At 41.2% G+C, this 26,174-nt stretch overlaps 2 protein-coding genes across 2 annotated transcripts in view; both read left to right on the forward strand.

The window, feature by feature from the left end:
* zgc:174164 (uncharacterized protein LOC570656 homolog) overlaps positions 1-26,174 on the forward strand; it is a 202,553-nt gene that overhangs the window by 152,030 nt on the left and 24,349 nt on the right. The window lies entirely within an intron of this gene.
* htra1b (HtrA serine peptidase 1b) lies at positions 2,795-24,233 on the forward strand. The gene is made up of 9 exons (XM_060862276.1): positions 2,795-3,333; positions 8,759-8,861; positions 10,093-10,297; positions 18,305-18,499; positions 19,103-19,135; positions 20,259-20,373; positions 20,570-20,627; positions 20,726-20,821; positions 23,470-24,233. Exons 1-9 carry the CDS (start codon positions 2,886-2,888, stop codon positions 23,636-23,638), a joined length of 1,422 nt encoding a protein of 473 aa, XP_060718259.1. The 5' UTR covers positions 2,795-2,885; the 3' UTR covers positions 23,639-24,233.

Consider the following 26,174-nt stretch of genomic DNA (forward strand, 5'->3'; position numbering starts at 1 on the left):
AGTCGGTTCGCATACATAAGCTGTATTTTTATTTGTTTTTGTTTGATTTTGTTTTTAAAGTTGTTCATAAAACAACTTAATCTATAAGAAGTAATTAATGTTATCAACGTTTTAGAAAAACGTTTAATCCTGTTGCAAAAAATCAACTCATCTTAGTCAAATGATGACTATGACTCACTGAACAGATTCAGAAATCCAGCATTGCTAAGAACTAAATTTGTTCTAGTGCCTCCTGCTGGTGGACACGAGTATGACCGAAGGGCCTCGAGGCTGGAACAATTGTTTGTATAACTCTGTGGGAGCAAACACCTCAGTACTCACATACTTTTCCTGTTTTTTAATGAAGCTCCAAATTGTGAGTCATAAACACTACGAAATTCTGCACTCTTCCGTTTTACTCTCCAGCAAAAACGGCCAATTGACACATTAATCTGGATGATTGACAGTTCCATAAGTGTTCTGAGCTCTTAATAATAACTCACACCACTTGGATGCCCCGTGGAAAATAAACGCAGTAACTGTAGTCAACATTCCATTGTTTCCTTTAGTGGCATCTGAAGACTGAGGGTTTGATGAGCTGTGGCTCTGTATAAACATCACACCTGGAAAACAGCACTAGGATATATCGTTATATCTAGTAGAAGAGTTGTGTGCGTTATTAGTTTCTGCTACAGTTGTTTTTACTCAAAGCCTTTTTGGATTTTGGCAGAAGAGGACAGGATGGAGGACGGTGACTCAGATGTCCTGGCCACTTGTTCAGAAAGTTGGGGGTGGTGGTTTTCTGGGAATCTGCTATGTGTTTGTGCTGTGTCCAGCTTTTCCTCACTTGTGCTGTAAAGGCAGAAAAGGGCAGAGTGAACTACCATGTTGAGCCTCTGACACCACGATCGCTCACAGGAATAAACACACCACACAGATGTGTGTGTCTGTGTGTGTGTGAGAGAGAGAGAGAGAGTGTGTGTGTTATACAGTGATAGACATTTTTATCATCTGCACACTGTGTCTGATTAAATGATGCCTGTTGTGCTGCTATTATTTTTTTTGTACTTTTATTGCTACAATAAATGTTTTATTGAGCAACTTTTCCTTTTCTGTTCTATATTTCGTGTCTCGTTCCAGAGTAGTGCAGGAGAGAGATCTTCAAGACTAGAATTGGTTTTATCAACATCTTCATATAGCGAAAGTAAAAGGATGCTTCTACTTTCTTTCGTTTGTTCAGTTACATTAAACACTTTATCCTGGTCAGGATGGCAGTGGATCTCCAGAACATCCATCCAGCCAACACCTTCAGTCTGTTCATCCGTCCACAAAAAACATCCATTCATCCATCCATCCATCCATCAAACCCTTCTGTGCAGCCAGCCAGTCTGTCCATCTGTCCATCCATCAAAACCTTCTATCCATCCTTCCATCCAATCCTTCGTGTCTGTGACCGTCTGTGACCGTTCTTCCAAAGATCTTCCTTCAGAAAAAAAAAAGGTGTTTTTCTTTGTTCAGATATAGCTTGCCCTGTGGATGGGAGTGGAGTCATCCTGGAAGAGACCAAACCATATATCAAACAACCTGTGGAGAGCTGAGCAGCAAGAACGTGAATAAGAAAGTGTAAAAGGTTGAAGTGAGGGCGTGACGTGCATTAGTTCCTGCACACAACATGTCTCTGATCACATCACTGTAACATTCCGGCCCCATGACATCCACTGAAATGACCATCAGTGTAGCTTGTTGTTGGATACACGTCTTTTATTTCACCACCCTCTCTGCACCCCTGACCCCTGACTACGCCCCTGCAGGGAGGATGATGAAGTTTTACTGGTGCAGGCAGAATGAGGTCTATGAGCTCATGAGAGCTGCTCTGTTTACTGAACGCATTCTAAAGCTACTTCACCTTTCTCACAAACATCGTAGAACTGAGGCTTTATGTCTAAAGCTTAAAGTTACAGCTTCACTTCTGACTGATACAAAACACTGACACCGGAGACTCCTTCCATACATGCAACATTAACGTTAACAAGTTCTTTTGTAAATATAATTTTTTTTTATTATTAGTGGAGTGTCCATGTGAATGAGCTGATACTGGAGAAGCGTATTAGTATCAGTGCGAGCACATGAATATAAACCTGCACTAATGTCAGAGCTGCTGTTCAGGAGAATTAATCAACACCTGACCACTAATCAGAGTGCATTTTGCTAGTGTTGAAAGCGATCTGAATTATTCTGTGTTTGATGGATTTTAGAACGTTCTATAAATAATAGCTAAAAAAAAAAACTGGACAAGAAACAAACACGTCACAAGAAATGTGTAATGAAAGTAAAATGTTAGGACATATTGTATGTGGTTATGTTTGAGTTTCATTTGACTGAGTGATCGCTCTCTCTCTCTTTCCCTTACTCTCTCTCTCTCTCTCTCTCCCCCTCTATCTCTCTCTCTCTGTCTATTTCTCTTTCTATTTCTCTTTTTATCTCTCTCTCTCTCTCTCTCTCTCTCTCTCTCTCTCTCTCTGTCTATTTCTCTCTGTCCCCCTTTCTCTCTTCTCTCCCCTCTCTCCCTCCCTCTGATGTGTTGTAAGAGACTATCACCTGGATTAGATGTGCTACTCTATAAACCCTGACTGGAATCAATCTGTTTCAAAATAGAGCTCCACAGTCGCTCATCCTTTCTTCTGTATAGAAGGCGGGGCTTCACTTCATCTTTCTGGGCCACGCCCTTACATGTGAGGTCACTGTGTTGTGTCCAATCCCCGCGCTTGTTTTTGTTGTTGCGTGTGAGGCATGCTGGCTTTAAAAGTGCAGCCAGCTGAGAAAGCAGTGATCAGCTTTTGTCAGTGATCAGATTCTGTCTTTCTCTCCCTCTCTCTGTCTGTCTGTCTCACTGAAGAAATAGAAAGATGAGGATGCGTTTTCAGTCCGTGGCGTGCGCGTATTTTCTGTTCCTGCTCGTCGCGCCGGCGTCGTGCGGTGTGCGCGCTCCCGGCTGTCCCGATCGCTGCGACAAGACGGCGTGTCCGTCGATTCCCGCCGACTGCCTAGCCGGAGACGTGCTCGACCGGTGCAACTGCTGTCCTGTGTGCGCGTCGGGAGAGGGCGAGCGGTGCAACACCCAGAGCGACTGCACAGAGGGTCTGCGCTGCTCCGTGACCGACGGGGTGGCCCAAAGCGCCACCGTGCGAAAGCGCGCGAAGAGCGGCGTGTGCACGTGCGAGAGCACCGAGCCGGCGTGCGGCAGCGATGGCGTGACTTACCGCAACGTGTGCGAGCTGCGCAGGGCGAGCGGGAGCGCCCAACGTCAGAACCAACCACCGGTCATCGTCGTGCAGAGGGGCGCGTGCGGCAAAGGTGCGCAAAGTTCATCCATGTCTGTGAATACAACACTGATGTGTAGTTTCACTGCAGGTGCACTTCATCACACATACACACAATTCCCAGAGCCACAATCCACCATCTAGTATAAAGCCTTCCAGAAGAGTGGAGCTGATTATAACAGCAGAGAGAGGAATCATTTCTGGGACGAGATGTTCAACAACACATACAGGTGTGATGGGGTGCACATACTTTTGCCTGTATAGTGTATAACGGTTTATAGCTGTTCTAATGTAAGTGAGAACAGGAGCTTGTTTTGTGAACTATATAAACAAATACAAAATATAATGTGATTTATAAATAAGTGCTTATTCATTCAATTACTTTATTCATGCAAATATTTTATTAATTAGTACAACTTCTTTAGCATGGAATTGTTGATTTATTTTCCTGTACTATCCTGGCCTGGAGTGATTTGTTCCTCTTATATCAGAGCAATCTGGCAAAAAGTAATATTTTATTATGGACGCTCAGCTACGACAAAAAAAAAAAAACACTATAAACAGTTTCCCTCAGGAAAGCTGGTTGAACTTGCTGGTTTTTCAGATAAATTTAAAAACAGATGTGGAAGAATTGTTGTTTTTTTCACTTAAGAAGGGAAGAGAAATTAGTACATTTTCAACTCACTGAACTACAGTTTTCCCCCAAATTGTAGAACTCCTCCACAGTTCATACTGTTTCTGGGGAATTGCTGATATCGATCATTTTTCGTTAAAGTTTTCCTGTTTAAAAAAAAAAAAAAAAATCTCCTGGCCAGCTTCCAGCAGCTGGTGGTCTGATGGAGCCAGACAGCCAGGGCCTTGGTTAGAGAATAAATCCACCCGCAAACAGAGTTCTGCGACATGAAGGAAGTTCATGTGAGGTTCAGAGTGTTTGGAGGAAAAGGGTCATATGTGAAATCATCTCTGTGGTCACTCAGGACGAGGTTAAAGCCAGGAGAGCTGACACACTCCCTCTAGCATGGGCAGGATTAAACATCTTAATGAGATTAATCTAAAAAAAAAAAAACCCTGCTGTCTGAGGCTTCACCTACACGTGTGATTAATTCAACGTTTGTGTTTTAGCCCAAATTTATCCAGAGGAGTTAAAACTGCTGAGCTGTTTTGTGGAGTGCAGATTAACACAACGTAGAGTTATGCAGTGTGATGTTGCAAGAGTGTGTCATGTAAGCCTTATGGAGAGAAAAGTATCCTGGGTCACTTTGTTCTAAATTCTTTTGTCCTTTATTTTTTTGGTCTTCGATGCCGTAATGTGCTTTTCATCCTCGTCACAGCTGAACTGTCCAAAAATAACTGCGTGTGCCCGAGCTGTGCCGAGAGTCGCAGCCAGAGTTTCAGACACACCGGCTGTTCCGTTCGACCTTCCGATGCGTCACGTGATAAAATCTCCAGCTGGACGTGTGGTGTTATGTAACCATCCGGAGTGGATCTAACGCTAGCACAAATTCCACAAACATATCCACAAAATTCCATTATGGAATCATTTCTTTGGTAAAAGGTATTGAATTAAAATATGCAGAATGTAACCCAAGCAGAGTTCAGAGCTAAAACGTGCCAGTCCTGAGATGTGAACTCAACACCTTCAGCTCACTTTTTATGAAGGCTAACACACTGAAGCCTTTGAGCGAGTGGCTACAGATCTGTGTGTTGTAGTGAACCAGGCAATCCTACAGGTAATCCTGTTCAGTCGAGACTATAATCATTTAGCGGCTGTCAAACTGTCCTCTGTGTTCCTCACATCATCCTCATCATCAAAACAGAGAAGAGTGCTTACACACTTACACACACACTGTACAGACCACAGAGTTTTAACATGTTTTAGTAAACAAATAAAAAGAGGGAGACGAAGAAGAAGAGAAATGAAGTGAAGGAGTGAAGGAGAGATTATTTCCCCAGCGATGTTAGCATGGACAGAGATCAGTGGAATGAAGACGTCATCCAGAAGTGACTTAAATGAGAACAGGAAAAATGTATCCCTCCAAAATGCATAAAATTACAAGACAAAAACATACCAGGTAGTCTGCAAAGAGAGCCTCAGCAACATGAAAGCAGCTGCAGGAACATCTGATCACTCACTTTATGTGACAACAGTCTCTCATTTTCTTCACTTCTACAGGGTATGACTGCTAGAAGGAAGCATAAAAAAAAATCTCAACGTAGAACTTTCTGGGAGTTGTAGGACTTTCTAAAAGATGTGTTTGTTGCATAGACAAGACGGCTCACCTCCCAAATAACACCATGCAGATGGAGAAGCATGATGGTGGCAGCATCATGCTATAGAGATTCAGCTGGGTCTGGGGCTCTGCTCATGGTAGATGTAATCATGGATATCTCCAAATGCACCCCCCAACCACCCCACACCCCATTGCTCTTTACTGTAATAACATGGCTGCCTTAAGGCTTTTAAGTAGGAGTTTGTGTTGATGTTTGTCTCTGCAAAGTGAGCTTTCAGCATTTTGGGCTAAAACAACATTCCAGAGGTTGAACGAGTTTTTATGGTTGTAAACATTAGCTTAAATGGTGAGTGGGCAATGCCGGGTAGCAGCCAACTCACACACACACACACACACCACACACAAACAGTTTTGGCTTAGTGAGTGCTGAGTTAGCATCGGAAAAGCAAGCACACTTTTCAGCTCCGTGGCAGTTGGTGGTCTGAGTCATTGCGGTATAGTGAAAAGCTTCAGAGACTTCAGCATTGCAGTTCTCATATCTTTTGCCACCCTTCATGAACACGTGCCCTCACAATTAATATCTGCAGGTGTTGTTTCATTCTCTGTAACAACAGCTCTGATGTTGTGCTCGTCCTAAAGTAGCACGGTTTCTGTAGTAACAGCGAGTTCTCAGGGACAGGTTTGTTGATCGTAACATGTATAGAAGGAGTCTTCAGTGTCAGAGGTAAAGCTGTAAGTACATTTTTGATGTCTCCAGGACAGATAGTTATTTGTGGTGATTTCTCCTGGTGTTTCTTTGTGGTGTTTCACAGTTTCATGTCTTTATGGCCATAACATGCGATCTGGTGTCTCTGTGTTTCATCAAAGTTAAAGCTGCCATGTTGGACTACGGCATTAGAAAATATACTTATTGGCTCATGTCAGTGTTCTAGCACATGCGTCAGAACATTTAGCAGACTTTTTGTTGTGAGGAATGTGCTTTTCCTGGAAATCAAACTAGAGTGAGGCCATGATTATCCCAAATATGGCTATGTGACCTCACTGTGTGATTGATGCTACATTAAACAGCCTTTTAGCAACAATGGAGGTGTTTCTAATGTTCCACCCAGTCCTGGTAGAGGAGGCGTGGCTAATGTTCCACCCAGTCCTGGTGAAGGAGGCGTGGCTAATGTTCCACCCAGTCCTGGTGAAGGAGGCGTGGCTAATGTTCCACCCAGTCCTGGTAGAGGAGGCGTGGCTAATGTTCCACCCAGTCCTGGTGAAGGAGGCATGGCTAATGTTCCACCCAGTCCTGGTGAAGGAGGCGTTGCTAATGTTCCACCCAGTCCTGGTGAAGGAGGCGTGGCTAATGTTCCTGCCAGTCCTGGTGAAGGAGGCGTGGCTAATGTTCCTGCCAGTCCTGGTGAAGGAGGCGTGGCTAATGTTCCTGCCAGTCCTGGTGAAGGAGGCGTGGCTAATGTTCCTGCCAGTCCTGGTAGAGGAGGCGTGGCTAATGTTCCACCCAGTCCTCGTGAAGGAGGCGTGGCTGATGTTCCACCCAGTCCTGGTAGAGGAGGCGTGGCTAATGTTCCACCCAGTCCTGGTGAAGGAGGCGTGGCTAATGTTCCACCCAGTCCTGGTGAAGGAGGCGTGGCCGATGTTCCAGCCAGTCCTGGTGAAGGAGGCGTGGCCGATGTTCCACCCAGTCCTGGTGAAGGAGGCGTGGCTAATGTTCCACCCAGTCCTGGTGAAGGAGGCGTGGCCGATGTTCCAGCCAGTCCTGGTGAAGGAGGCGTGGCCGATGTTCCACCCAGTCCTGGTGAAGGAGGCGTGGTATTTTTGGGCTCTAAGTTCTATTAAGCATCTGTCAGTCACAGCAAAGGCATGACCTTGCCAGAGCTCTAAATCATTTCCTTTTATTCATAACTTTAAACCGATTCCATCATTTGAATTATGTATCATTCTTTACACAAAGTTTGACTGTGAGCACAGACCTGCTCCAAATCCACACAGATGACGAACTTTTATCTTGATCTTTATTTATGTTTCCGAATGCAAAGGAGTTTCCTAATCGAGATTCCAGTCAAATAAATGAAAGACACAAAGAGTCGTGAAACTTGATACTTGCATTCTTTTCCAGGTCTCCGTCAGCCAAGACACTTAAGGAGAAGTAATTGGAATTTATGAGCTCCTCGTATTAGGACTGGAAAAGATGCAAGCGTTAGCGTCGCTAGTGTCGTAGCACATGTGTTGTGGTTAGCAAGCAGTACGTACATGCAGTAAGCGTCGCCCATCTGTGTTGGATTAACAGTTATTGTGTTGTCCGTCCTGCATCATGCCGTACTTTAAGCAGAATGGCAAAATCATAAAGGGTTAGAGTGCAGTTAATCACTGGGATTTATTCTGTCATACATCTTTCCAGACTGAGGAAAGAAGCAACCGGAAAGTGCTTCGGGGAATAAGAGAAAATGTTACACATGGGAATTTTTTGTTGTTTTTGTTGTTGTAAAACTCAAGTTTTATAAGGTGTGGATGTAATAAGTGTTATGCATCTGCTGCTTTTTCATGATCATGAGACAGAAAAAGGTTTTGTGGAACTTTATTGTCGGGGCAATATTTGGAAAGACTTCGCTGTATGAAAACAAACTAAAAGAATATTTGGAGCACAAAATAGCGGTGTAATATCTGTTGTTTCTGTAGACGAAGAGTCCTGTTATCTAAACCCAAGAAGAACAGCATGTTTGTGTGTGATAAAGTGAGAGTATGCAGGTCTGTCATCACTTCCAGTTTTTAAATAAATAATAAGGGACGTGTCATATTTTTATCATTATATTAGAGATAATTGAGGTTAGTTCCTGTTGTCACTTACATTATGGCAGTTGTAAACAGTCATTCCTTCACCGTGGTCTTTTAAACAAACAAAATAAAAACAACAAAAAAAAAACAAACTGTTGTTTGTTACCGCAAATCTACAAGCAGTGTAAACTCTTCTGTCCTGAAAATATTGGAAAACTTAGCTACAGTTTCATCTCTGACACAGGAGACTCCTTTCATAAATAAAAATGATCTGTTCACACCTTCTGTTACTATGGAAATGATGAGGTAATAATAATAATATAAACCTATGCTACTTTCAGAGCTGCTGTTCTAGAGAATGAATCAAGACTTCCGGACCAATCAGAACGTAACACTCAACATGTTAACATTCTCTTTGAATTAATGTCTTGACATTTTCTGCTGATTTCCCAGGTCATGATGGGAATCCCGACAGTCTGCGGCACAGATACAACTTCATCGCTGACGTGGTGGAGAAAATCGCACCCGCCGTAGTCCACATCGAACTTTACCGCAAGTACGGCTCTTGACTCCTGACTCTCTGTGACTCGCCTCTGCTGTTTCTTTCTCTCGTGTACTAACAAGAACATTTGGACCTTCACATCTTTTGTTGTGTGCTTGCATTTCTGATCTTTCTGAGTCGAGAAGATCGAGACACTGCAGCTTCAGAGCTTTTGGTGTTTCTTTGGTGTTCTACAGATTTCTAGATATTTCATAACCTATTATAATTTATAGTGTATCGTCCGTGTTTTGTACAGAGCAGAGATCTGTGATCAGAAACGGTCTTCAGGGCAGAGCCGAATGACGTGTTTACTGCATGTTATTCAACAGAGGAAGTTCCACAGCGCTCCACTTCAGCAGGAAGTCTTTAAGCCGGGAATGTTGGCCCTTGGGAGCAGTTTTTTGGGGAAGAATATTGATGCTTATAAAATGAGATGTTTCTCATCAGATCTGCTTTCAGATGTCTGTTTAACTCACTAAGAACTCACTCTTACTCCACTTCAAGAGGAATAAAACACATAGGGTTGTGCTGTATGGAAGAAAAAAAACAATCAATAATAAAAATAATAAAGTAATACAATAAACATCTTGCAAAATATCAGTGATAAGACATGCTCAGTATCTGTTTATAATTACTGGAGCATCTGGTGTACATCTCCCTTTGAGTAAGCTGCTACTATAGAAACCATAGCATATTATCAGTGTTGTGCTAGTTACTAAGAAATAGTAACTAGTTACAGTTACTAGTTACTTCATTTAAAAAGTAACTCAATTACTTTGTTGATTCATAACTTTTTAGTTACTTTTTAAAGAACGTTCTTTAATGTTCCCATTAATGCCCATTTGTCTATACAAACACAAAACTGTTTGTTGATCTGTCCCTGGCTAACAGTCCGGTTAAAATCTAGTCGCTGTTGTTTGGCTGGAGGGGCTTGACTCACTTCGAGTGTGTCCACCGACACCGGGTTAGCTTCTAGCTTCGTCGAGGCATGTAGTTTCTACCTCCAGATTGCAGTTGCTGTTTATCACAGTACATAGGACCTTCGAACCAGAAAGACACAGCTTACATTTGACTAAAAGGGATGTGGTAGCTCAGTGTTTTTAAGGCGTTCGACTACTGATCTGAAGGTCATTGGTTTGAATCCCAGGTCCACCAAGTTGCGATTGCAATATCTTCTTATTCATTTCTGAGATGTGTTTGATGAGTAAAGTAGCCACTTGTTGTTAGTAATCCTGATCTTTGGCAGGATGGTGTTCACTAAGCGGGAGATGGCGGTGGCCAGCGGCTCTGGCTTCGTGGTGTCCGAAGATGGTCTGATCGTCACCAACGCTCACGTAGTGGCCAACAAACACAGAGTCAAAGTGGAGCTGAAGTCAGGGGCCACATACGACGCCAAGATCAAAGACGTGGACGAGAAAGCCGACATCGCCCTCATCAAGATCGACACTCCTGTGAGTTCCCTTCAGCACTGACTAGCATCACAGATCAGTCAGAATGACATGCGCACACTCCTTAGCATTTCCTGACACCAGATACTCCGTGTTTCATGATTCCAGGATGTGTGAGGAAGAAAAGCATCTTCCATGATGTTCCTTTGATCATTCCAGTTTTTAATTAACAAACAATGCTATTTCACACAATAATAAAAACACACTCATCACCTCCTGACCAATCAGAATCCAGATAGCTAGACCTTTATTTTTGATACATACTATTCCAGTTCTGAGATATAAAGGGTTGTTCTAGGCACACACACACACACCCCCTGACCTGTTTTATGATGCTGTCTTTGGTATTTTTCCCTTTTTTGTCCTTCTCACACTGTAAGCTCAGAGGAATGCTTTGCTTGGCAGTGTGTACTGTAACTCTGAGGCTTGGAGATTTCTGATAACTGTATGAAAGCTTAAAAATAGCCCAGTGCCCCAGTTCACATTAGTACTTCTCATCCTATTTTTGTAAAAAGTGTTGTGTTTTTAGGGTTTAGTGTTTAAAACTAAAACTAGTGTCTTTCATTCAAAAAGGTCTCCTGAGCGTCTGGGAGCGTGAGCACGGCTCTTGTTACGCTGAAGCTGGTGAAGATCCACGCCACGTTTCTGTGCTTAGTCACTGCTGCACTCTGAATAATTAATGCTGCTTTCTCTCCCAGATCATATTCTCATCTGCTGGCAGATCTTCTGCAGTACATGCTTTAATCATCTTTATCGATGGCTCTGTTTTTCCAAGCCTGCAGTCTATTTGAAGGAACACTACACTGAGTTGCTCTGCAAGGCTACGGATTATCACAAACTTTTTCCAAACCTCGTGTAAACTATTTTCCGAACTTGTTATGTAAAAGCATCCACCGTCTCTTTATACTGAGGGTCTAATTTTGTGTGCTAGACACAAATTCATCAGTCCTAGATTCCTTGTTCTGTGATCATGCACAAATTTATGAACTGAACTTTTGTAATAGTTTGAGTTGCTGTGATTTTAAATATGTCAAGTTTTACAAGCTAATTTAATGAATCCGCATTGTCTCTTAGAAATCTGACTGAGTTTTATTTCTGCTTGGCTACAAAACCATTTACACACCAGCAGCTGTAAAAGATTGACAAACAAGGTTCGTTATCAAAGCCAAAGATTTTCATCTGGCCTTATAATTCCAGTTAATTGTAGTAAATAATAGTAAAGTGCTGAATCATGGTGCAGTATCTTCAGAAGCCCCTGAACCTGCGATTTTGACTGCCAGAGTGTTGATCAACCCTGGACTACAAATCAAACCAAATCAACTCTGGACTAAAGAGCAGCGACGCGCAAACTTCTCTGAGAGATGCTCACAGAATGCAAGCATGCTGCAACATGCTCCATGTCTGAGCTTGGCCTGTGTTCCTCAAAGCATGACCAGAATAAGTCTCAGCAGGTCCTGCTCCACTTCAGAAAGCTGATGAGACGCGCAGTCCTGTTTCCTTCCACCTGTTTTTATGCCAGATGAATGTATGCGTCTCTAATAAATAAAGCAGCAAATCCCCATATGAATCTGGAATTACTCTCTGTTGCTGTCTGCAGAATGACTAAATTCTGGTCAAAAACAAGCCAAAAGATTAAACGCACCAACAACTTTCTTATTAACTTCTGTACGCAGCTATAGGAACCTAGAGGAACCTTGCAAATGTAAACCCACGCTGACCTTCAGTTTAAGCCGTCATCCGTAAATCTGCAGATTATCCAACTACAGTTTCAGGTGTTTACCCTTTCCAAAGCCATGCTCTTTCACATGAAAGGAATGTTAGAGATGTTCGGAAGTTTGCGCTTTTCTCCTGACAGCATGCTAATGATCATCACCAGCGTAACCTGTGCCTCTGTTCTGCCAGGACACGAGCAAATTCCAGCAGCACTGACTCACTACTGTGCACAGAGAGGATTCGCCAACACTTCACCACATCCCACACTGAGACACATTGTGTTTGCATTTGTCATCTCATGCATGTGTGTTTGTAATTACAATAAAAGACATTAAGGAATTAAGTTGTTGAATCTTGGGGATAAGCCACAGAGCTGGGGTTCATTAACCCAAACCCCAGCATTGTGGCTTATCCCCAAGCTTCAACAACTTAATTCTGACAAGGGGCATGCTGGTTTATATTAGGCTATTCTTTTGTCATATTTTGTGAAACAGAACCAACCTAATTTATTGATTTGAGACTCGTTGCTCACATGGCTGACTGCTGGTGTTCTCCTCCAAGTGTTTTCTAGTGCATAGTGGTATGGTCTATGCATTCATTCATACATTCATCCATCCATCCATCCATCCATCCATCCATCCATCCATTGCACAGGGCCCCGGTGATCCTGGAGCCCAGGCCACTCAGGACAGAAGGAGGTGGACACCTTGAACAAGTTGCCATCCCATCACACACACAGTCACGCACTGAGGAGTGAAGAGGAAACCAGAGAACCCGGAGGAAACCTCCACAGCACTGGCAGAACACGGAACTCTACACACACGGGGCAGACGTGGGAGACGTACCAGATAACCAATAAGCTCATATTTGAGTAAAAACAACCCTTCCAGTAACGGCCACACCCACTTCAAGTTTAAACCCGAGCTAAGGTTCAGAGGGTGGCACTGCAGTCCAGCTCCAGTGGATTGTCTACACTTGGCATGAATGAAGGCGAACTTGTGTCCCATCCAGTCTGTATTCCCGACTCACTCCCTGTCTTCCCAGGACAGATTCCAGATTCACCGTTACCACACTTACCAAAGGCAAATAAATGAATAATGAATAGTGCTCATGACAATCCCTCGTTGTCCAGCACAAAAGCCCAGTCATCTCTAACAAAGACTCTCTATCTGGAATATCTGTGGAGCTCACAGTCATGTGTGGCCTATGAATGGAGAATAACCTCAGACCTACATTCAGACGCCTTAGTGCTGAACATCTGCAGGAGCAAGATATCCCTAAAATGCCTTCAGTTTCTCACCTCTGTTTTCAGAAGAAGCTACAGACTCGATTGCTGTCCGCTGTGTACGTCTTCACTCTACAGTGACTCTTTTCATCCTTTTGATCGATTGCTGGTGTACCCTGATGGCGTGGTCGAGTTTTTCCCTTTTTAGTGAACGTGAAGCAGTGCTGACCCTGATACTTGCATGTGTAATGGTTCTGACACGTGACTGACTTGTCTGTAAGTCGGTGCCTCACAAGTCAAGACAGTGAGCTTTTCTGTTCCTGCAAGAAGCTGGATGGCTCTTCCACACACTCATGTAGGTAAACAGTCACAAAGTAAACAGCAGCATGTAGGTCCTGTTATTTGATGAATTATTTGATTTTCCATGATGAATAGTGACTAATAAACACACCTAGAAGGCATCCCACCTGTGGGGTTTTTCATAATCATCACACAGTCAGAGTTTTAAGAGTCTCTAGGCAAATTTGCTTGTTCCTTCTTGTTCACCATGAAGAAGTTCATTTTGAATCTTCAGTGTGATCCAAACTCAGAGTTCCTAATAGAATCCACATAAAAACCCACTCAAATCTTCAAAACCAATTGATTATTGAAGTAATCCTGATCAAAAATGAAGTGATTAGTTGTGTGTTTCAGCTCAGCTCTGCTGTAGGCTCATTTGTGGTTCCGTTCTGAAGAACCAAGAAGAAACAGCTCCAGTTTTTATTGTATGTTCAGCTTAAGTTTGAAAAGTTCATTGTTTCTGCCTCAGAATTGAATTTGTGGGTTTTTTTTCTTTGCCATGGCTTCTTCATCTTTTTAGCAGGTCTTGATTCCAAAAGATCATCTGGGATTCATTTTAATTTCATTACAAACCGTACGTTACAGCCACATGTTCTGAGAGCGCTGCTGGAGATGAACCTCTGGAGATGTCTAAAATGAACATGTGGTGTAAATCCTGTATGATTCTGCATTGAATCATTGAGATCTGGACCATCCACAGGTCTGTAAATATGTCACCTCCGAGATTAACACATGCTTGCTGTGTCATATCATGAGGAGGTCTTGGACGCTTTCTTCACCACCTGCTTTAACAACAACATGCCTGTTACCGTAAGTCTTCACAGACTCACGGTATAGCTCACACTGCATGTGTTCCAGCTCTTTTTATTTTATTTGGAGAAGAGACGAAGACAGACACACACTTCTGATTTCAACCTCAGAGAGCTTTGAGAGCTTTCTTCTTCGATAAAATTCAGTTCAAATGCCATTTTCTTCCTTCTATGGACCTTCTATGATATGGACATTTCCCCCTCCACCATTCTAATCTTTGCAGAATATTCTAGAGCAAAAATGCCCCTGTATGTTGCAGTTGCTCTGTCTGCACTTGTACTCTCACTCGCTTTGCCACAGGCTGTTTGGCAAAATTTTTTAAACAAGATCTTGGCAGCTACAGACTATTTTTGAATTCCAGAGCTCCCCCACTTGCAAGATTCCTAAGTGGACACAGGACTGTCCTGTAACATGGCTTACTCATCCTTTAGAGCAGACTGGTCAATTTTATTGCTTTACCAGGACAGTGGGAATGCATTTGGTGAGAAAGCAGGTTTCAGGAGTCTCCAAAGCTCACGGAATACATGAAGGTCATCAACTTCTGGCTTTAGCAAACCATCACAGAGTAATGTTCCTCAGAGACTTCATAGAACTGGCAGCATTGAACTCTGGATTGTGTGGACACTGATTGGTTATTACCAAAGAGGCTTGTTCTGATTAAATGTCCTGAGAGTCGAGATCAGATTCCATATGTAGATGTATTTCTTTCAACAGTCAGACAAGTGGATTAACAAACAAGCTCAATACAGAGTAGAGAATTTGAGAGGAACCGTGAGCTGTGTTCACTGCTAACTAGCTGGTTCTGTACAGGAAGACATGCCCCCAGGGACGAGACGTCTACTTTCTAGAAAGTATTTAACTGGGTGAACACGAGGTTTCAATCATTTTCCTGGAAGAGACAAAAATGGAAAAACAAATCTCCTAAGCTGTTGTATTTGTCCACGACGCTAATGCACAGAACCAACAGGCTCTGATTCACTGATTCTGATTTGAACTTTAAAGAAGACCATATGCTCCATGTGCACACTGCAGTGTGATGATTCAGAGTTCATAAATTCACAGTAAACAGATTTTAATCCCTTTCTAGACACAGTAACCTACACTTCTCACGTCTCCTTAGTCATCAGTGGAATTATTCCAGATCTAAACATGAAGGATCAATGGGTCACTGAGTCACGGTCATGTCCTTCAGGAGGTTCAGGAGTCCAAGTGGGTCATGACAGTAAACTGTTTTATTTATAAAAACCGAAGTTATTTGTTCTTGTACAAACCGAATAAGAGTCACACCCCTGAATGTTTGTTTGAGTTGTTTTCCTTGTGATTGTTTATGAAGTTATTTCCTCTAGTTACAAAATCACTTTAAATCAGAGATGGTTTTTGACCTGCACTGGAAATGCAGATGAAGGATGGTAGATGCAAATTTTTTGACTGCTGATAAAATGTTTACATATTATTAATCATTCCAAATGATAAAACTAGACTAAAAAAACAGTGTAGCATGTTCAAGGCCCAGGGTCACAGAAAATGTCACTTTTGGCTCATTTGGAAACATCTGCTTGGGTTTTCATGGACTTGATATAGCTAATCCTGGTCATCACATTGCTTTGTGTGCAGTGTTTAATGGTAAACTGTACAATCTGAAATTTCCACTGAAATGTGTTAATGGTGATTGGTGAACATTTGGCAATTATTTTATCACACTAACTGTAAACCACAAAACATTCGCATATTGAGAGTTAAAGCTGGTGGTGTAGTGGTCACATGATGAGACTATTAGTCTACTGGGGCTGAACACCTTTTTCAAGTTCAAGGACAGAACTAGTCAATACTAGACAAGATTTGATTAAGACCAAAGGTAATCAAAACTTCTTCACAGCTTCATCACTGCTCCAGTAAACAACTTTATTCACACATTCAGCTTCATGACAAACTTTGTGCATGAAGGGAAAAAAAAACAAATATTATTTTTATAATCTAAGGAACACCATGTTTTGCAGCAACAGTGCACAAGACAGAGACAAGTCCAAGTATAAATGCCAGTAAGACTGAGACCAAGTTTTTGAATATCCACAGAATTTATTACGTCTCCAGAATATGACAGGATATCGTTAACCACAAGTGCTTCAGCAGAACTGGAAGAGAAAAAACTACTGCAACAAATGTGTACTCAAGGATAGACTGCATCCTCTTTACCTTTCTCATTAATGCTCCTGTCTCCATGTTTTTGACACAGTGCCCCCATATGACCAATGATGACTTGAAAAAACAAAAGAAAACACAATCCAAAATACAGCCTCTAGGAATATTATGCCACATGCTAACATTGAGGTAATAGTTTATGGGATTTTGAATAACCAAAGCTTCCATTCTTCACAATGTCCTTCACAACTGTTTAGATTTTTTTTCATTTGTACAGTCTGACTACATCCAGCATTTTGGTGAATACCATCCAAGAAAAAAGTGCACAAGGTGTCTAGCCAGTGACACATACTTCCTCTCTGACAATGATGACTGGGTTCCTGCAGAGTTAACTGCATGGCACCACAGTCCAACCTTCTCCAACAAACACCAACAAATCTAGACTTAATGTTGGCACGAAGAAGCTGTTTGACATTTATTGGATGACACCAGAATTCGACACCAAATTCACAAGCTATGACTTTAAGCTTTAAGGGTTGAATGATTGCTCATGTTTACTACACTTTATGACTTGTCATAATTGTGTAAAGTAAATCTGTGTATCATGTTACACATTCAAATACTTATCATGTTGCACTCATGTGGACGAGCTGGTGACACGGCTGAAGGAGTAGATTTTTAAGAGTGCAGAGTGTGGAAACTCGTCACAGTTTAATGCAGGACGGATGGAGGATGCAGTGTGTACATTAATGACTGGGAGGTTTTAACACTAACACAACTCTAGCCACAGTGTTGTTCAAGATAGAGCCAGGGTCGGGATCTTGTGCAATCAAACCAAGATGTTCTCTGGTCCTCTGATGTGAACGTTTGCAGACGTAATTGGTCCAAAGAACAGGTCTGAAGATTGAGCTTCTTACTTATTACAGCTACCATTACCTTTAGATTAAAGTTAGTTAATTATTCTTCATTCTGTCATGGCCCCATCAGTCAAATAAAAATCTACAAAAAGGTTTGAGAGAGACAGGGGAACTTGATGTTCTGTAAAGACACCTTGTACCCACCATCAAAGGAGACAAATGTCCAACCTTTCTGAAGAATTTAGTTAGAAAGTAGGGCCCTCGTGAAGTTCTCACACTTTTTGATAGATCTGTAATTCAAACTCATATATAGTTAGACTTAGTTGCAAAAAAAAAAAACAGTCACTGTACACCAGCACAAGCTCAGCATGTCCTTAAATTAGCTCTCCCACAAAATACAGCAAAAGGTTGTAAGAACCAAAAACTGCAGTATGCTTTTCATCACACTGTTGAGCAAATAGATGTGTCCTCAAATCCAGGCTCTGGATAAGAGGATGCACTGTATCGCAGTGAATCAATCTAGGCTTGTTATTGTGTGGAAAGTCTTTATTATGTAGGTCAGAAGTCCATATGGGGTATGAGGGGTAGCAGAAGATAAATTGATCTTTTTAAATTAAGGGGCTTTGAAAAAATGTTTTAAAGTGATACAGAATGTTTGGCAATACTCCATGCTCACCTAAACCCATGGGAACATTTAGTTTTCAGCATTGAAGCAGTTTGGTCATTGTCTAGAAATAATTACCTTTTAAAAGCTATACATAGGCAATGTTTTGAAAATTAAATACAGGCCACAACCCACAAGTAACTACAATCAACACTGGTAGAGTGAACACATGGTCAGACCCTTAAAACCGGTTTTAAGTAGATTACATTTTTTATAATAAATCTTCAGTTTAGTAAAGGTTAAAAAAAATCTTGGTATTACAGAACAAGCTTCCAGTTCTGTTGCTGGGCAGCTCAGCTGATCTGAGGCCTGGCGAGTTTGTGGTCGCCATCGGCAGCCCCTTCTCCCTCCAGAACACTGTGACGACGGGAATCGTTAGCACCACCCAGCGCGGCGGCAAGGAGCTTGGGCTTCGTAACTCAGACATGGACTATATCCAGACCGACGCCATCATCAATGTAAGCTCAAATTTTGCTATTCATAAAGCAAATAGATCAGTAAGTGTTTTATATCGTATATCAAAGGACAGTGGTGATATGGTGCTGTATTAAAAACTCCAACAACATACTATAAGGGAAAATAATAATTTATAAGCTAATCTGCTGTGGTCCTTTTACCAAATGTAGACTATACCTGAGGCCAGACAATAATAAAGAGCTGATAAGTGCTAATAATGAAGACTCAGTGCTCAGCAAGGTGAAATAATGGGAAAATATGTGAATTTCACTTTGTACATAATCTAGTAAACAAAAAAATGTAAAACAAGAGCATTGTTCCATAACCCTTCTTTCCTTCTTTTTCCAATAGTGCCAACAGATTTTTAATGCTACTCAAATGTCTTGGAGTCACACCATTTCAGCATTGACAAACTCCAGCCAGCATAAATTTGGCAGTGCACATCCTGTAATAACTTGTAAATTCTTTCTGGTTTGAATAAAAGAAATTGGCAGGATTGCATTTAATATACACACCCATTCCCTCAAAGAACAGGACTGATCTTCACTGTTTTCTTATTGCTTATACATAATACTGTACTGAAATACACTTTTTTTTTTTGCCAGTATGGAAATTCAGGAGGACCTCTGGTGAACCTGGTAAGCCAGCATTTCTTTCTTCCATGATTCCCATGTCAGTGTTATAATGGGGTAAATGCTACAGTATTAATGCTACTTATGTATTTACTGTGGTTCTATGAACTCTGGATAAATGACAAGGGCAATGCGAATCACCTGGATACATTCTTTTTGTGTTTTATGCGTGCCAAGACCTTCCACAAAAGTGACAAAGTGGTTTAGTATTTGATTGAGTACTGTCATGAAGCCATATTTCCCTGGAAACCTCTTGCACCAGCTTCTTGAACCTGGTGAAAATGCACAGTGATGCCCAAACTGAAGCAACACTACCTGGTATAATTCTATCTAAATAGTACTGTAATGCACATTCTGCAGGCTTACCTTCTTGACACACTGCATGGTCAATTGATTAATTTAATTTAATAATTCATATAACCCTGGGCAAAAATCCCACGTCCAATCAAATGGTCATCCCAGAGTCATCTGGAAGAGCAGACAGTTCCCCACTCTCAGGGTCAATCCTTTCATTTTGGCATCTTGCATCAGCTTGATGGATGAGTCTTAAGAACCTTCAAAACAAATTTTCAGAGCCCCCCCCAAAGAGATACCATGCATCTCTAAGTGCTAAGGCATACTGCAATGCTTACTACATACATTGTTAATATACATAAGGACTTGCCACTGTCTAACAGTCCCTGAAGAAAAGTTAGTGTTTTCTTACTCACTGTTGTGTGTTGGCCTGCTGGGTGGTCAGATAGGGGATGATGTGGATTGCTCTGAGCAAAAAACAGCAATGCAGTCTCCTTCCAGGCAGGTGGTGAATAAGGGGATACCAGACTCCAGCCCCGGTGTTAGCAGAAACCAACTAACTCGTTATGTAGAACAACAATTAGAGTAGCAGCACAGAGTAAATTGATAGAGCAAGGCTAACGTGCGAAGGCCAACGAAATTTACAAGGCATGAAGTACAGCAAAGATGGCAGCATGACAGAAGTAAATAATGCAACACCCAACACTTCCTTTAAACATCTACACAAGATGATATAGCGTTGATTTATCTTCTCTTGGTATTAACCAGCGGTGAAGTAGAACACCTCTTCAGCCAGGTTGATGATGATGATTTTTTTGTGTGTTTGTGTGTGGAGGATGGAGAAGTCATAGGAATTAATACTCTGAAGGTGACTGCCGGGATCTCCTTCGCTATTCCCTCTGACAAGATCCGCCAGTTCCTTACTGAATCTCATGATCGACAGGCCAAAGGTTAGTCAAGGACTAGATCTGAGAGATCAAATGCACTGACGCTGATATAGGACCTTTTTTTTAACCTACTATATTAGCATATTAGCTCCACTCATACCAACGATGGAAGTGCTAGTTATAGATTGGTACTATTATCATAAGAATCATATCCAGTTCGGCTAAAACATGACCTTCTGATGTGTTAATTTTTTAACAGGAAAAGCCACCACAAAAAAGAAGTATATTGGTGTGAGAATGATGAGCCTCACCGCAACGTGAGTAGAACCTCCTGAAACTCCTGTCTTGAGCTGCAGAACTGATTTTAATGAGCTGTTGTACTTTTTATGAAACTTTTCTCCTCATTGTTTTGTAGTCTTGCAAAGGAGTTGAAAGGAAAAACAACTGATTTCCCCGATGTCACTTCCGGGGCATATGTCATTGAGGTCATACCTAGAACTCCAGCAGAAACGTGAGTAGACCTAGACAAAATACTTTTTACTTCCAGGTGTGTGTGCATACCAGTAGATGAGGGAGAGGACAGCATTTCTGTGGATATTGTAAATGAAAAATGAGATAAAATAAAATACATTTTATCATTGTGTTGCTCAGAGGAGATGTAACAGGTCAGTGGGAGGTCTATTACTAACATGGGACAAGTCTGGCATGTCACCTCTTGTTGTCGCTTGTAGGTGTGTCCTGTCCAGTATATATATTTTTAAAGTAGATAAACAGAAAAGTACTTATTTTAAAAAAATGTTGTGTGATATGTACTACGCACTTGGCCTCATGCCAGCTTCATTGTCAGTTTACATTAGCAAAACAAGCTAGCTGTACAATCTATGTATACTCAGAGGCACTGATTAGCTCTGCTATTTCCAGCCAAGATTTTTCTTCAATTTTTGTTACAGTTAATAGGAACCAATTGCAGGTAGGAGCTACATTTGTGAGAGGGGAACTGAAGAAATGTTCTTCCACATGCGTCAAAAAATTGTTTCGAGGAGTCATTTAAATTTGTCACTTTGTGACGTTAAACACAAATTTGCTCAGAATGTAGAAAATCAGACCTCAAGTGATGCTTGTCTCAAAGTCAAGAACATATGTAGAAAATAAACGCTCAACTGTCGCTTCTTGCTTGCTAGTGAGATTGTAGAGTAAGAACTCATCAGAGTCCCAGGCGAAGCAGATGAGCAGAAAGAAAAGAAGTAAGACCCGGTTTAGTCGTGTCATTGTGTGCAGGCTTGGCTTGTCAATGTAATGAAGTCATACAGTATGCAGAAATGACACACTGGAGTGGAAAAAACAGGGTGTGTTGTGTCTGTCTGTGTGTGTGTAAGAGAGCCTGAATTCCACTTCCTGTTTAAAACTAAGGTTACCACATACTGAGGGAAGCATCTCCTCATGTGGTTAGAGACATGACCGTAAATAAAAATGCTTTGAGGTTCAAAAAAACCCCAAAGACCGATGTTTTTGGTCAAAAGAAAGGGAGATGGGTGGCGATGATGATGGACATGAGACATGTGCAAATCGCAGCAGGCGTGTCTTTCAGTGATTGGAATTCTGGCTCTTTAGACTGAGTGTGTTTTTGAGTCTTTAGATACACAAACTGCTGCTAATGCTATTATAGCTGTGTGTTTGCTAAACTGGTGTAGATTAGCTGAAATTATGTTAAATCATGCTATTAGCTACAGATTAGCAAACTCTATAAATAATGCCCTTAGCTGCATATTAGCTAAATTGCTATCAGCTGTCCACTGTACAAAGTTTGCTAGTTTAACACTAACACTAGCTAAACTGTAAAAATCCATATGAGCTATATATCTGCTAAACTGGTGTAAAGTAATGTAAAATAAAGTTAAATCCACTGTACAGTGGGGCTCGAAAGTTTGGGCACCCCAGGTAAAAATTTGTATTAATGTGCATGAAGAGTCCAAGAAAAGATGGAAAAATCTCCAAAAGGCATCAAATTACATTGCATGCACCGCCCCCTTTGGAAAGCTGAGACCTGACAGTGTCATGGATTGTTCTCAATCATTGTCTGGAAAGACCAGGTGATGTCAATCTCAAAGGTTTTAAATGCCCAGACTCATCTGACATTGCCCCAACAATCAGTACCGTGGGTTCTTCTAAGCAGTTGTCTAGAAAACTGAAACTGTAAATAGTTGATGCTCACAAAGCAGGAGAAGGCTATAAGAAGCAAAGCATTTTCAGATGCCGATATCCTCTGTTAGGGACGTAATTAAGAAATGGCAGTCATCAGGAACAGTGGAAGTTAAAGCAAGATCTGGAAGACCAAGAAAAATATCAGACAGAACAGCTCGCAGGATTGTGAGAAAAGCAAGTCAAAACCCACGTTTGACTGCACGATCCCTCCAGAAAGATCTGGCAGACACTGGAGTTGTGGTACACCATTCCACTATAAAGAGATACTTGTACAAATATGGTCTTCATGGAAGAGTCATCAGAAGAAAACCTCTTCTACATCCTCACCACAAAAATCAGCGTTTGAAGTTTGCAAATGAACATATACTGTAGACAAGCCTGGTGCATTTTGGAAACAAGTTCTGTGGACCGATGAGGTTAAAATAGAAGCTTTTTGGCCGGAATGAGCAAAGGTACGTTTGGAGAAGAAAGGGCACAGAATTTAATGAAAAGAACCTCTGTCCAACTGTTAAGCATGGGGGTGGATTAATCATGCTTTGGGTTGTATTGCAGCCAGTGGCACAGGGAACATTTCACGAGTAGAAGGAAAAATGGATTCAATAAAATTTCAGCAAATTTCAAAAACATTTTTTTTGTTTTCTGTTATTTTGAAAGTGTAAATGATGGAAATAAAATCTAACTTTTTTGACATCATATAAGAATATTTAATCTGTACTTTGCCTTTTGAAGATTTTTCCATCTTTTCTTGGCTTCTTTATGCACATTAATACAAATTATTGTATTAGTGAACAAACTTTCGAGCCCCACTGTATGTATGTAGTTTGCCGATCTACTTTAGCTAAGCTGTATAAATAATGTTGGAACTGAAATATATTATATCCACTGTATAATGTGTGCAAGCTAAACTGATAAAAAACCTAAAGTATATTGCTAACATATTCGTTTGACGTCTTGTAGCGGCGGCCTGCAGGAAAGTGACGTCATTATCAGCATTAACGGGCAGCGGATCACATCAGCCAGCGACGTCAGTGACGCCATCAAAAAAGACAACACACTTCGTATGGTAGTCCGGCGAGGAAACGAGGACGTCATCCTTACCATCGTGCCTGAGGAGATCGAGCCTTGACCTCTCGTCACTTCACGTCACGTCATGTCACGTCACGTCACGTCATGATTCCCTGCTCTACTATGAGCTGGTTCTTAGCTAAAACGAAAGAACACAGACATTTCATGGAGTGTGTATCTGGAGCCATGCTCATTATGTTTTTAGTCATTTTTTAATCTTTTTTCTTATGAAATCCCATAGTATTTAAACTTGTTTCGCTGAAATGTTTACTCTTGTTTTTGTGTCTCGCTTCAGAATCATCAAGTCTGCAGTCTGCCGTCTGCCATTACTCATTTCTTGTGTGTGTCAGTTTTTTGTCTTTTTTCTCGTATATTATTCTTCACATGTGAGAAACAGAATAACAGTAGGATCCAGTTTTTCATCACACGTATATCAAAAGTTAGAGCTGCTTCATTCCAAGAATTTTTAGTGTAGCTCTGTCAGAAATGCACCTTAACTATGTTAATTGATTTAATAATCATGTTAATTTGGGTTTAGAAACAGAAATACTGACGAACGTCAGGTTGTTAATGTGTCTATGAACCTGTACAGAACTACGGAGTTGATCTCTCAGCAGACTAACAGGAAACATTAAGAAATAAAACCTTTTGGTTCACGGACTTGTCGTTATTTGTATTTTCACCACACAGTGTCATCCTTTTCTATATTATTGAGTCAGTAGAAATGCTACAGTTGATGTGGTGTCATTACTAAAGATTGCTTGGAAAGATTTCATGCAACAAGTAGCAACATCTTCAAACATTGAGGAGTTTCCTGAAGCTCCTGAAGGAAGATTATTAAACAACACTCAAACTGAGAAAATCTACAGATCCATAAAGACCTTAAATATCTCAGGTTTGATCAGATGCATCATCTCTGAAGCAAGATTTCACAGCCACAATCATCTCCTAAAGCTGACAAATAAACAAAAGCATTTAGACCAGGCAGAACAAACTCACACACAAGCTTATGAGGTTTGGAGAAAGAAGGATTGTTTGTATGATCATAAGAGCAGCAAACGCACCAGAATGCAGTGAAGCATGGTGATGGCAGCATTGTGATATGGAGAAGATTCTTTGCAAACAGGAAAGAATCTTCATCCAAGGTGTAGGGGGTGAGGCATCTCCTGAGAACATGGAGAGAAGATCAACAAGAGCATCCTGACAGAATAACTCCAGAAAGATTTGAATAGCATCTAAATAATTTATCCCATTTGAAGTTTATTATCCTCAGGACCCTTGTACTCTTGGTGGATTGAAGAGGATTTGCTGAAAAGAATGAGCCAGATGCTACAAACACTGATTTCTTCTTACTGTAGATGTCTTGAATCTATAACTGTGAACAACAACTTTACGTCATTTCTCTTCTCTGAATAATATTTCCTGATTATATGTTAAACACATCTCATATGTATCTGTTTGTTACAAATGAATCAGGGATTATTTTGGTTGCGTTCGGTACAAAGTCAGAAGACATCTCTCACACAAACTGGACTTACATGTCATGAATCAAGACACAATAGACCAGAATAACGAAGAAAAAAACTCAAATTGTTGGTGAAATGCTTTACAAATTCCACACCTTTAGTCTGAATTAGTTCTAGAGAACACAGATCCAATCAGTAGAGATCTGAGATCAGCCTGAGAGTGTTAGAGAACATAACACACACACAAACAGGGAGTACAAGGAGTGATCTAAACAAGTCTGGGACAATATCCAAAAACTTCACATCCCACAGAGTGTCATTAGAGGGGATTAGTCAGAGACACAACCCAGACTATTATTAAGAATGTCTTTAAATACATGCTTACATATGAGAATGTCATCAAACATATGGTTCCCTGTACTGTAATAAAAAGCATTTAATTCTTTAATGTGTGCATTTAAATGTGTGCATGTGTGTGTGTGTGTATGTGTGCGTGCGTGTGTATGCATGTATGTGTGTGCATTTGTGTATGTGTGCATGTGTATGCATGTATGTGTGTGTATTTGTGGTTGTATGTGTGCGTGTGTATGTGTGCGTGTGTATGCATGTATGTGTGTGTTTTTGTGTGTGTGTATGTGTGCGTGTGTATGCATGTATGTGTGTGTATTTGTGTGTATGTGTGTGTGTATGTGTGATTCTCCAGTTTGATCCTAACAAACCTTTCCAGCTCCATTTCCTCATGATGGAAATGAGCATTAAGAACACGTGTGTATGTGCGTATGTGCGTGTGTATGTGTGAGCATGTGTGTGTGTGTCTGTGTGTGTCTGTGTGTGTTCGTGTGATTCTCCAGTTTGATCCTAATAAACCTTTCCTGCTCCATTTACTCATGATGGAAGAATCACAGATACAGAATTTAAGCTATGATGTCATTTATTTCCAGCTTGGTCGTGCTGTACGCTGCCCCTCATATGGTTCTGTGGAAATCTATTTATTTTAACCTGTTGCTCGTGACTCCTTTTTCCCGTGCTATAGTGAAGTGTGCTCCAATGCTTAATGAATAATCCATGAATGCTTTAATGGGTTGTCCTTTTGTGCTTTAATAGTTTTTGTCCTTCACCTTCTTTTTTTAC

This window comes from Tachysurus vachellii, chromosome 2 (assembly GCF_030014155.1).
Source record: "Tachysurus vachellii isolate PV-2020 chromosome 2, HZAU_Pvac_v1, whole genome shotgun sequence".
Classification (NCBI taxonomy): Eukaryota; Metazoa; Chordata; class Actinopteri; order Siluriformes; family Bagridae; genus Tachysurus; species Tachysurus vachellii.

What these genes read in the sequence shown, in the direction of transcription:
- htra1b (XM_060862276.1), top strand. Translation starts at nt 2,886, where the DNA reads ATGAGGATGCGTTTTCAGTCCGTGGCGTGCGCGTATTTTCTGTTCCTG. An exon ending in CACATCGAACTTTACCGCAA is followed by an intron (nt 8,862 to 10,092) that starts GTACGGCTCTTG and finishes GATCTTTGGCAG; the next exon opens with GATGGTGTTCACTAAGCGGG. An exon ending in ATGATGAGCCTCACCGCAAC is followed by an intron (nt 20,628 to 20,725) that starts GTGAGTAGAACC and finishes ATTGTTTTGTAG; the next exon opens with TCTTGCAAAGGAGTTGAAAG.